Raw genomic sequence first — 12,241 nt, 5'->3', positions numbered from 1 at the left:
ATGAAAAGAACACAGCAGGGATTTAAAGCTCTTTTCTTAGGGTTTCTTTGCATAGGAAAGTTTCTGAGTAAGTAGAAGAAATAATAATAGTTCCAGGCTATATCCCCAGAGAGAAAGCATTGTGGGGGCTCATGGCAGACACGCACAGTCCAGCTCTGCAATGAAATCAGCAGGTATCAAAGGAAAAACAAAAAGCAGCTTTTTCTGCTTTGATCAGTTTGACTAGACCCCAAAAAAGAGGAGGTGGTTTCAGGTGGGGGCTGAATCTTGATGGATGTGTCTGGAGTATCCCTTGGAGAGCTTGCAGCCCCATACCTCATGCTCAGGCCTGCAGGGATTCTGGGCACAGCCTCATCATTGCTTCAGCTCCACAGCTGTGGAGCGAGGCAACAGCAATGGGAAAATATTTTAAATACATTTAAGGTGCTCAGATCCTACCTAGCAGCCTGGCAAAATACTTAATATCCTACTCCCACGCTTGTTTTCTGAGCTCCCTGCTGATTTCAGCATGTGTTTCCCAACGTGGTGAGGGGCAGTCAGCTGGATTAATGCGGGTATTGTGCTGAGTAACTAACAGTATTATGAATTAACCCAAGGTTTGTGTTAGCCTCTTAAGCCACTTGCGTGGCTCTTTGAACATGCACAGTGCTATAAAAACACTAACAGGGAATGAATCAGAATTTCCTCCTGAACAAAGGGCCGCTGTGTTTGAAGCAGGCAGCCCAGGGTGAGGTCGAGGAGTTGTAAAATACAGAGCTACCTGCTCTTATTAATATGTTCATTACATTACTGTGGTGAATATCAAGGAATTGTTACTGAATCAGACAAATCTGATCCTGGCTGGGACTGCAAGAAGTGTGGGAACTGGTGTTTCCTTGGTGGGAATGAGCAGGTGTTGAGGAAGTGGGAGAATTTTCTTCCAACAAGCATAAATAGATAATAAATATAAAAAGTATTTTTTTCCTCTCTCTCTCTCTCTCTATTTTATATATATTTTTATATACAGAGATCTCAGGAGCCAGCTGAGGAGAAGGGCAGGTGATGTTGGAGACAAAGGGTTTGAGGCAATGCGGGGAGAGAGAGGGAAGCACCACAGAAAGCAGGACCTCCCCTGGGTTTAGGGGGAAAGCAAGACATGGAGATTCATGCTCCTAATAAGTGATGCAAAAATCTTGTGCTCTCTAAAGTGTGAGCAAATACAAGAAAAGCAGAATCAGAAATGCAGGAATATGCAAACCAGGCCTGGGCTTTGGTCCACCTCTGGCAGGACCCAGACTGATCCCAGCTTCCCCAGGAAGGTGCTGCCCATCTGCTTGCTCCCTCTTCCTGCCTGCAGTGGACACATGGCTTAGCAGCACACACTTCCAGTGACATTTTCCTTCTCTCATGAAAGCTGTCACTTTGGGCACCTTGCCCACACTCCAGACTCCACAAGATGTCACTTCGAACATCAGCAACAGGAGGGTGTGAAAGGTGTGAAAGAGATGGGCAAAAGGAGCAGCACTGGAATGCCTGCAAGAATCCCAAGGAATGTGCCATGCTTCCCCTAAGGACTAAGGTACAAATCCTTGCCAGAATCCCCATTTTCCTACTCTTCATAGAGATCTTTTCCAATCTAAATTATTGCAAGATCACTGAGTCCCCCTAAAGCCAAACCCATTTTTGCCTTTTTACTGTACCCATGGGGTGCAAAATCCTTCCCACAAGGAAAAAAAAGTTTTTCTTGCTCCTCAGAGAAGACCTCTGAGCTCTCCTTTTGCTGGGCAAGAGGAGACGTGTATGAGCAATGTTGTATCTGTTCTTTCCCACTCAGCAAAAAGTGGATGAAGACAATTTTCAGTAGATTAAAGACACTTTCCTACTTATTCAAGGCTTGCCAGAAAACCAACACACCTTCAAGGTCTGCCTCCCATCAGCAGTATAAACAAAGAGACCAAAGGAATGTCTGATTAATAAATTAGCTTCCCCTACTGCAAGCCATTCCCACCACCTTACAAGAAGCCCTTTTTTTGCCATTCTGGCATCAGGCACCCCTGGCTCTGTTAGCATTGGGTAATTAACATTGAGTAGAATGAGCCCAGGAAAGCCAAACTACGATTACGCATCTCATTGGAGTTTGGATGCTTCCTAAATGGCTCACACTAGTCCCCACCAGTTGGTCTGGGCTCCTGCAGTTCTAATTGATTTTTTTTTTCTCCGTGGGCTACATGTTTAGCATAAATAATAATTAGTACCAGAAGGGCAAGGGCTGGATACCCACGTGCAGCTCAGCATCACTCTGAGCGCTGTGGCTTCCTGTGTTCTCATTGCCCAGCCCCAGGCAGCCTGCAAGGACTGCTTGCCACCCCTCCAATTTCAATAATTTGTTAGCTGGTGAACTGGGAGACCAGTGCAGATCCTTTCTGGCTGATGGGGAGCCAACACCTCTTGGAAACAGGGTTGAGAAAAAGCCCCCTCAGTGCCCAAAGGAGATTTGTTTTCTTGAGGGGAAGACATCTCCCAGCTCCCTACACACGCAACCACAGCAAGTCAAGAGTTGTTTTTAAAACAAAGCTCTTTCATCCTGATAAAGTCCAGATGCTCATTCAAAGCTGCTGTAGCCACAAAAATAGCCAAGGAACTGCCTCCTGCCAAGTCTAGAGCTCCTGAGCTGTCCCAAGGTTTAACTAAACTAAGAAAACAACAACCCACCTGGCTTAAAACTAAATTTCTCTTCAAAAGCAAGCCCCACATTTAATAACAATCATCAGAGAATGAAAAAAACAGAAATAATCCACTATTTCTAATTACCTGGAAAGGACAACACAGTTAAATAAATTCATCTCTTCAACCCACACCCAGAGAAGAGACTTCTGCCTTCACAGGTAACTTTTGGCACAATGGTAGAAAGCAAACAACCCATGTTACTCACCACAGCTCAGGTGATCCCTCCAGAAGCCCTCCTTTACCTCCATCTGGCACTAAAGGTGCTGATGGACCCCTATAAGCTGCATCCCAGCACTTCAATCATTGGGACACCTTGAACAACACCTGTGGGGTGGCTGCACCTGCTCTGCTGGGGCAGAGCCGAGAGGCTGGTGTTGCTTAGGGCAAAGCAAATGTGTCCAGCGTGTGGCCTGCCAGCTTGTGCCCTGGGAGATGGGGACAGAAAGGTCTAGGGGGGCTGGGCAGTGTCAGGTCTGGTTCTCATTACCACAAATACTCTCTCTCCTGGTTTGCCCTGTGTCACACAGAGCTGCTGTGTAATGATATGTCTGTCTGTACCATCCCCTTCACACAAGAAAACAGTAGCAGGGACTGTTTTCCCTTCTGCCTCTCTTCAAAAGAGAACCCACCCCACTGTGTTCTTTGTACTGCTCTTGCCTGAGTCCCTCCCTCCCCACAGCACTCCCTCCCTGCCCACCATGTCAACCTCCAGATACTTAGATCTTTCCCAGGGCTTGTCACACAGCCATGGGAGAACCAGGCAGGTTCTGAGTCAGGAGATCTGAAATTCCAGAGAGCTTTTCCTACAATGGGTAGAGAAAACGGAGTAAAATCCTGTGATCACACCTTTGCAGGCTCAGGGTGACACCATCCATGCAGCTCTACAGCTGGGTGTAGGTGCAAAGGGCACTTGAAGACCAGCCACTCCAGAGACGTGACCCTGGACCACAGAGGAGATGGTAAATTTCCTCCCAGAGGTTGATGCTGGAAGTGTGGAGAAGCTTGATTCCAGAATGAGGGCTGGAGCCAGGTACAAAAAGGATGTTTTTCTAGTTGTCACAGCACTGCCAGAATACAGCAGAATGACCAGAAATACCCCCAATTTTTTTTCACCCTGAGTACTGGGAGGAGACACATTCTCAGTTTCTGGCCAGAAACCCTCACCCACAAAAGCTGAGTAGGGAACCTCATCATGACAGTTTCCAAAATGGTCCTACAGAACAAAACAGTCCCAAAGCTGTGCCTGCCATCCCCTTGTGGGTACATCTCTTCATCAGACTGTGCTGACAGTTGTCCCGTTGGAGCCCCCTGATGCCACCCCACCATTTGCAGCACCATCCTTGATGTTCTTCTCTGATGCTGAGATGGGTTTGTGTCTCTTTTGCCTGGTGATGGCTGTTTCAATGCCCCTGAGACACAACTGCACATCCTCCCGAAACGAAGGGGTGTACAGCCCATAAATGATAGGGTCAGTGCAGGTGTGCAGCAGGCCAAAGAGGAAGAAGCTGTGGTTGACATACTCTGGCATCTTCTGGATCATGGCTGGCTGGAACCAGTACCACAAGCCCAGGAGATAGTAAGGGGTCCAGCAGATGATAAAGGTGGCAACAATCACTATGGTCATCTTGAGAGTCTTCATGCGTGCCTTGGAGATGTGGTCGTTTTGATTTCTTGTCAAACCTGCCAAGGAGAGTCAAAAAGATAGTTGAAGATAGGAGAAAACCCAGACAACAGAACCATCCATGTCTCTGCTTCTGCCAGAGAAGGAAGACCATCTCATTATCTGGTCCATGTCCCACAGGAAGCAGAAGACAGCAAGGACTGGGGTCAATAAGTTTGTGCAAAACCTCTTAGTTGGTTTGTGCAAAACTTCTTAGCTTTCAAAGGTTGTTGTGACACACCCAACAACAATTCCAGGATGGAAAAGTTCAGTCATGGCAGACATTAAAGGGCTGGGATCTACTTACCTTTATTGACCTTTAGCTGCTTACTGATCTCCCAAAGGATCCGGATGTAGCAGACGATCATGACACTCAGGGGGGTGATGTAGAGGGTGGTGAAGGTGAACATGTTGTAGACAGTTTCCTCCCAGTGTGCTCGGAAGCTCCCATGAGTAACACACTGGGTGAAATTCCCTCCTGGGATTGTGTTCAGGTGGAAGAGGAAAAGCTGAAATGGAGAACCAAATAATAACTCAGAGAGGATTTGGAATGGAGAACCACATCCTGGAGATGCTGCTGGCTGTGCATTGAGAGCACCTCCCTGCTGGTGTCAGAATGGGAGACGAGCTCTGGGCACCTAACTCATGCCTTATTCTGGTGCTCGTGGAGTCCATGGATTGGGATGGACTTGTTGCGGATCTTGGGATGGAGAAGCCCTTTTCCAAAACCACCCCTGCTAGGCAAACTCCATGGGGAGGACACTGAACTATACCTGGGGCAAAGCCAGGAGCACGCTGCCAGCCCAGGCAGCACGGAGCAGCATCCCATTGCGGCGGTGAGCACGGGATAAGGGATGGAGGATGGCCGAGTGCCGGTCCAGGCTGATGACCACCAGTACCAGGGCAGCCGCGTACATAGCAAAGAGCTTGAGGAAGTTGAGGATCTTGCAGGAGATGTCCCCTCCGTACCACTGCACTGTCACGTTCCACGCCGCATCCAGGGGCATCACCATCACTGTCACCAGCAGGTCAGCCAGCGCCAGGCTGAGGATCAGCGGCTGCACGTGGGATTTCCTCCTCTTCCTCAGCAGGCTGCCCAGCACCGCCGCATTGCTGCCCGCTGCCAGCAGGAAGAAGATGGCTGTGATGATCACACGGACCTTCGCTGCTTGGGTGAACCGGGGCTCCACCCAGTACTGGGGGTACGCAGAGGCCGAGACATTGGTGTCCTCCCACGTGGTGGGGCAGTGGGGAGATGCAGGGAGCTGCTCCTCACTCATCCCCTGCTGAAACACAAGCAGCAAAGTGAACCCTTCTTAGGGGCTGTGTAGAATGCTGCAGCTTCAACAAATGGGTAAGTGGGGAGATGGTGGGATCTGCACTGGAGGTACCAGCAGCAGTCTGTCCCACTCTGTCTTGTCCCATCCTGTCCCTGCCTGTCCCCTCTGTGTTGCCCATTTTGCGAAGTCACTGTGTCCCCCCACCACAGTGACCCAGCCTGGCCGCCCTCTCTGGCTCAACCCTCCTGTAGCTACAGTGACTGCTCACACAGACATATATTTTTAGCTCTTTGTGAGGTGGCCGAGCAGCTGGGAAAGCAGGAGTGGTGGCCAGGACCATGGAACCAGTCACTGTCTGCCAGCATCCTGCTGGGAATGGGTCATACCAGAGCTGGCTGAGCCTGTGCTGGGGCAGCTGTGCTCGGTTCAAGGACTTGTCCTTCCAAAGAGGGTTTGTAGGCAGGGCTCAGCTTTTTAGAAACCCCACAGCCCTTTCCATTAGTGTGTTAAACCTTAATGATCCACCTCCCTCTCCAGTGCCAGATCCAGATCTGGGGTCACGGGCAGGAGAAGCTGGGGGTGACCAGGCAGGAGAAGGAGCATCTCACACTGTCCAGAGTCTTAGAGTGGCTCCTGGGAGAGGATCACAGTGGCATTTAGGAGCCTGGACCTTCCCAGGACCCAAGCAGCACCAGCACAACACCTCTGTCCCTTTCCCTTCTGGAAGCAAAGCAGGAGGAGGAGGGAAAGGTAGAACCCTCCCTAAACCAGGGGTGGCTGGGGAGTGATGAGCAGTGTGGTTGTCCTCCACACTTGGTTTCATTGCCCTTTTTACCTGAGCAGAACTCACAGGGGACACACACTTCCAGCTCCTGTGGCCATGAGCTGTTTACAGTCCCAGCTGCAGGTACAGCACATCTCCTACTCTTTCAAGCACCTTCCTGTCTGTTGATTCCAAAATAAATAATTCCTTACCCTTGCACAAATAACAGGAACAGCAGAGATCAAATCTGTCTCCCCAGTTCTGCAGGAAGGAGATGCCAACACCTTGCAGCATTGCGCCCTCCTCCAGCCCCACCACCGGCACCCTGAGACCCCTTCCCCTTACTTCCTTCACCCCTCCCTCCCCAAAGACCTACTGAACAAACAAGCAGCAAAAAGAAAGAACAGCTAAAAAGTACCAAGTTGCTTGTCTGAAGAAACGAGAAATCCGTGTGCAGGTCAGGATTTATCCCGGCTGATGGGAACATACCTGGCATACGCATGCCCTGATGCTGAGAGAAGATGCTCCGTGCCTTTCCCACGGGTCCCTCACCGCTGCGGTGCTGAGTCAGGATGCTCCAACGTTTCCTTGCATCAGATCCCTGCAACAAACCTTGAAGCAGTAAAATTTCCCCTTGCCAGCAGGCAAGCCGGGAGCGACGCTGCTGCTAGCACAGGCTTATGCAGGCATCTGGAGATGGGAATGCTGCTGCAAACACCCCCTGCACCGGCAAACCAGGAGAGGGGCACACCGAGGTGGGCACCCATGGGCAGCCTGGCTCAGGCAGCCACCATCACCCCTGCCCTTGTTAGCTTAATGAGCTGCCCACTTAATGAGCAGGCAGCGGGGATGATGACAAAGCCGCCGTAATGCAAGAAACAGCCAAAATTCAAATCGTTGTGGCCAAATGTGGCTCCATCAGGGATAAGCGCCAACACTCCCTGTACTGGTTTGCTGTAAATACAGGAAAATGAGTTAATTATCCTGGGAGTTAGTGATGAACGTCCCGTTGCTCGGACAACCGAGACTCGCAGACACGCGCACACATGCACCTCAGAGATGCTCCTGGACCAGACAGGTCCATGGAAGCATCGCAGGTACATGCCTGGACTGAAATGCTGCAAGGAGGGAATTAATAAGGAGAGACGTGGCTCATTTTGCCGTTTTAATGGCTACACTTTTTTTCCTGCAGTCTATCAGTTCCCATCTTGTTCTTTCTGTATTTCTTGCAGCATAGCACAGTGAGAGGGAAGGACCTTGGGAGGGACAAAGAGCTCAAAAGAGCTTAAAAAATATGAAGTGCAATGCGAGGACAGGGAGGGAAACTGAGGACATCCTGATCTTCTGGCCAGCAAAGGAGCTGTGGGGGTGAAAGAGGGACAGCCCCAAGCCCTGCTGGGGCCAGCACTGGCAAACACACTCCCAGGGGCTTCGCTGGGACTTTAATGACATGCAGATAGACCTTCACATTTTCCAGGCTATTAAATTAAAGAGTACATGGTATACAGGTCCCTGCAGATCCCAGGCTGGCAGTGCTGGCTCTGCATTGTTCCTCAAGAGGAGGAGATTCCCTTTCTGGAATGGGTTTTCCATTATTAAAACTACTCCCACTTATTTTAGGAGGAAATGCCTGAGCTCTGAATGTGGTTGCACCATCTCTAAGGCTGCTGTGCTGGCAGGAGTGCTCCTGGGCATAAGCAGAAAAGATATTTTCCCCTTTTCCAATTTGACTCTTAAACCTTTGTGGGTTTAAGAGTCAAGCTGTGTGGCAGAGGGACCAGCTCCTGAGACCCAGGAGATGCCACAGGCACTGGACCATGTTTGCCCTGGAATCCCCTAAACTCTCCATCACTTCTGCATGGAGCTGCCAAAAGGGATCAGGATGAAAACTCTTTGCTCAGAGCCACAGAGGGCAAGTCCTGCATCTGAAGTGCTTTCCAAACAGGGGGAAAGAGGAAAGCAGACCCAGCTGGCACTGCCAGCGAGCATCAGCCAGCCCTGCCACATGGGATGCGACTGTCCCCATCACCTCCTTACCTGACAGGGGCATCACCCACCAGTGCCTTGGAAAAGAGCCTGGCCCTTGGGGGACAAATAGCACAAAATCTGCATGGGGTGGAAGTTGGGTGGAAGCCTGTTTGTTCTAGCAGCCACCTCCTCCTGACATTAGGTTCCTGCTTAAAGCTGAGATTAATTTGGCCCCCCACACATCCTTATTTTCCCTTTCATTTAGCCCTTTGCACCTGCACAAAAGCAATTAAGTAGCAAGTAAGGAATGTATTCCCTGTTTGTCCTTCATCCTGGCTGATGGCCTTTTTGTCTAGAAATGTCCTCTCCATCCCTGGCTGTATGATGCAAGAGAGGGACAGGATTTTTCTTGGGAACTGTAAGCCTTGCTCATGCCACAACAAAGCCTTTAGTCCCTGTTTGGAGAGGATTTTTTTAGCATACCATCACACAGAAATGTCCTGGGCATGCATTAGCAATAAGTCTTATTTTAAGGGTGGGGTCCCTTATTGAAATGACTGCTTTTCTCCAGCGTTTGCACAGTAACCCCCTTGTGTTTTCTCTCTTTTTCTCTTTTGCTCATCTCCTCAAAGGTCAGTTTGGATTTTGTCTGCATGGCAGCCTTCAGCCGAATCTCTGAACACTGGTTTAACGATCAGAGGATTTTGGTGTCCAGGATTAGGAAACAGTGCTGGCAGGCAGGGTTTGTTTCCATACATCCCAGCTTGGCTCTTCCCGAAATCTCCTCCTCTTGGGATGCTGCCCCAGTACATCCCCAGAGCTGCAGTCCAGTGCTGGGTCATGAGGGGACAGAGCATCCCCCAGCGTCCCCAAATAGGACTGATCTCCCCAAATCCATATGGATCATCCTGGATGCTGGAGAAAACAGAAATCAGGAACCACACCGGATAATACAGTCCCAGTGACAATTTCTGCACGAGCAGACCCCAAACAAAAATGCAAGTGCTGTGTTTTTCCATCAGACACCCTGTATATACTGGGATCTATCTCATCAAGGGAGAGCAGCGTGGGATATAATTTCCATTAACCTATAGCAAACACAGGGCAGGGAACCTGCTGCTGTTTATCCTGATAAATCACTGCTGGGGGCTTGGCTTCCCAAAGAGAAAAACTTGTATTTTCCTCTCTGAGAGAAACTCCAGCTGCTGGTTGTTGTGGGGGGTAAGGATGGCTGATTCTTCTGCTGGACTTATCACCCGCACCCTCCCCCTAGACAGGTGCTTCTGCCAGGCTGGGTGCCCAAAAATTTCTCTTTATTCAGAAAAACCTCATGATTTCAGAGTGTTTTTAATGCTGATTCTTTCCCCCCCCCTGCAATTCTTCTCCTTCTCCAAACTTTGAATTGTCTTAGGAGCAGCTCATCCAAGGAAATTTTTGTCTCATACTGGACTCGAAACAGAAAGTCTAGTCAGGGACATCTGACATGCAATGTTTTTGTGAGTAAATACCAGCGTCCATGAAGTCATTTCCCGGGGTTAGAAATGAGCTCACCTCTGGAACAGCTTCTCTTCTTACCCAAAGTTCACAAGTCAAGCAATTGGGAAGCTCCCAGTTTTCAGCCTTTTCATTAAATAACAGCATCATAAAAATTAGCATGGTGCCACTGTGCTGTAAGTTACAAACAGGTCTGAAACAGGGCATCACCCAAAATTTCCCAAAATCTCTGCAGCAAAAGACAGAGACCCAAAGCCCAGTGATCACCGGGGATAAACCAGCATCTCATTCTGCCTGCTCAGCCGGCCCTGGCCGCTCTGTTGAACCTGCCAAGGAGGGATGGTAATTGCTGCCCCTCCTGGGGATAATCTGGGTCACCCCATCCCCCTCCTAAAAACCTGTGTTTAAAGGAGAGGGAGGGATCTGTCCTGCCTTCCGGGCTCAATTACTTGGTAAACTGTGCCTTTAGACCATTTCTTGGTGAGACAATGCTCTGTTTCTGTTTCAGCTTTGTATATCAAAACCTCCCTGATAAAAACCCTTCTCGGGGGGATCACACCATGGGACAGAGGTACTGGGAAAAACATGCTCAAACCTGCTGCAATTCCCACCTTTTAATACCCCAGGCTGGTGCTCCTGATGCTGCTGAGCTCAGCTGTCAAGAGCATCATTCCCAGTGATTCCCCAAATTTACATCTTTCCATGCAGAGCAGCAGCTCTCAGGGCCTTTCCTCCATCTTTCACCAGGACATGTCAACCTGAGTAACATCTCCCTTCTCATCTCTAAGCTGGAAAAGAGAAAGGATGGAATAGACCAAATCCTGAGGTCAAGCCCCAAGAAACATGGTGAGATCTGGTGCTGAGCCCTTTCTGCTCACCACCAAGCAATAAAACCTGATGTTGTGTGTGCATCACTGCCCCACTCAGCTGAGCTTCCCCACAGCAGCTTTGCTTTCCTGCCCAGGCTGAAATTTATTTGGGGGGGAAATTATTTGGGAACTTTTACCTGGTACCCCAGTCCCCAATAAAGCAAGAAAATCACCCACAGGGTCAGCGGAGGGGCCATGGGTCCCCTTCAGCTTCAGCACGCACTGACCCAGTCAGGGCTCTCACTGCCCAATGGGGTATTTTTTTTTTTTTTTTGAGCTGGAAGAAATTATGAAATGACAATGTTTTCGTTGTGACTAACCATGGAAGTGAACAATTTTGCCCTTGTTTTTGGACAGGGTTTAGTTGCTCTCCTTGCCTTTGCCTTCTGTGCCCTCTTTTATCCTCTGCTTTTTTTATTCCCCGTGGGACCTGTCCATCGTGTTGCTCTAAATATCCTCCTCCCTCCAAGCTCTCAAATAGGATTGTGTGTCCCAAGGCCATATTTTGGTGCTCCCTTTGGATGCTCCTTCCCAAACATTGGCCAAATTCAAGGGCTGCTCTCCTTTGTTGCACTGGGGGAGAGGTGAGATGTGGGGAAAGCTGACATCCCTGTGGGACCCTTGGCAGTTACACAGCACTTGCAGGAGCAAAAAGCAGTGGACACCTCCCCTGACTCCTCTTTCCCATGAGTTTCAGATCTCCAAGCAGTTTTCAAAGCTTAAAGATACTCCAGGGTGAACTTTATGCAGGCACATGATCCTTCTCTATGCTTTTAGGAAACGATCAGTGAGTGTCTTGTGGGGAGAGATATCATCAGTGCTGAATTTGATGAGCCAGAGGGATATAATTTCTCTCCCCAACCCTGCTTTTACACTCCTGCAAAAAATCTGCTCTGAGCCAAGCTATGGGGCTGCAGGAATCCAGTGACTATCCCTTAGGATGAGCATCAGTGCTGACATCTCCCCCCATCCAGATTTGGCTTCCCAGGGAGGTGTTTATGGGAGCCAACATCCAAGATGCTCCTGCTGTTTTTCTGCAGAAGTGCTCATCTCCCACGCTGCCTTTGCAATGTGCTCCCAGCAGTTTTTGTCTCAGATGGGACAAGATGCTCACACTAGGAGCTGCCAGGCCTTCCTTCAGCAGCTCTTGGCCCCACCAAACCCTCTGGTGTGCTCCCGGCAAATACACATTTACCCTCCAGCGAAAGCTGATCTGGCCACGTATTCCAGGGGGAATCCCAGCAGTGCTGGAATTAGCTCGGCAGAGACCGGCTTTTCCAAGCATGTCCTTGGCATAGTGCATGAGGTCATGAGATATTTTACATCTCCGGTCGCCCCCATGACCACAGGCACTCCAGGAAGGGGAGGCATTTCCATGCTCTCTTTTGCCAGTGGGGATGCTGGCAAACCCTTTCGGAGCTGAAACCTGGGGGTGGATCAACCCCGATTACCCCAGCCCAGGCACGGCTCCACATTGCTCAGTGCAAAAATTAACCTGATG

At 49.7% G+C, this 12,241-nt stretch overlaps 1 protein-coding gene across 1 annotated transcript; it reads right to left on the bottom strand.

Moving 5' to 3' along the window:
• Nucleotides 1-3,432: 3,432 nt before the first annotated feature.
• LOC128813442 (gonadotropin-releasing hormone II receptor-like) lies at nt 3,433-5,829 on the bottom strand. The gene is made up of 4 exons (XM_053988572.1): nt 5,758-5,829; nt 5,140-5,681; nt 4,674-4,875; nt 3,433-4,386 (listed from the first exon to the last, which is right to left on the bottom strand). Exons 1-4 carry the CDS (start codon nt 5,822-5,824, stop codon nt 3,980-3,982), a joined length of 1,218 nt encoding a protein of 405 aa, XP_053844547.1. The 5' UTR covers nt 5,825-5,829; the 3' UTR covers nt 3,433-3,979.
• Between the last annotated feature and the right edge of the window lie 6,412 nt (nt 5,830-12,241).

The sequence above is a fragment of the Vidua macroura genome, chromosome 12, assembly GCF_024509145.1.
Source record: "Vidua macroura isolate BioBank_ID:100142 chromosome 12, ASM2450914v1, whole genome shotgun sequence".
NCBI classification, from domain to species: Eukaryota; Metazoa; Chordata; class Aves; order Passeriformes; family Viduidae; genus Vidua; species Vidua macroura.
The sequence above is the reverse complement of the archived record's forward strand: the minus strand, read 5'-3'. Positions and strand labels throughout refer to the sequence as shown.

What these genes read in the sequence shown, in the direction of transcription:
- LOC128813442 (XM_053988572.1), bottom strand. Translation starts at nt 5,824, where the DNA reads ATGGGCAACACAGAGGGGACAGGCAGGGACAGGATGGGACAAGACAGA. An exon ending in AGTGGGACAGACTGCTGCTG is followed by an intron (nt 5,682 to 5,757) that starts GTACCTCCAGTG and finishes ACAGCCCCTAAG; the next exon opens with AAGGGTTCACTTTGCTGCTT. An exon ending in TGCTCCTGGCTTTGCCCCAG is followed by an intron (nt 4,876 to 5,139) that starts GTATAGTTCAGT and finishes TCTCCATTTCAG; the next exon opens with CTTTTCCTCTTCCACCTGAA.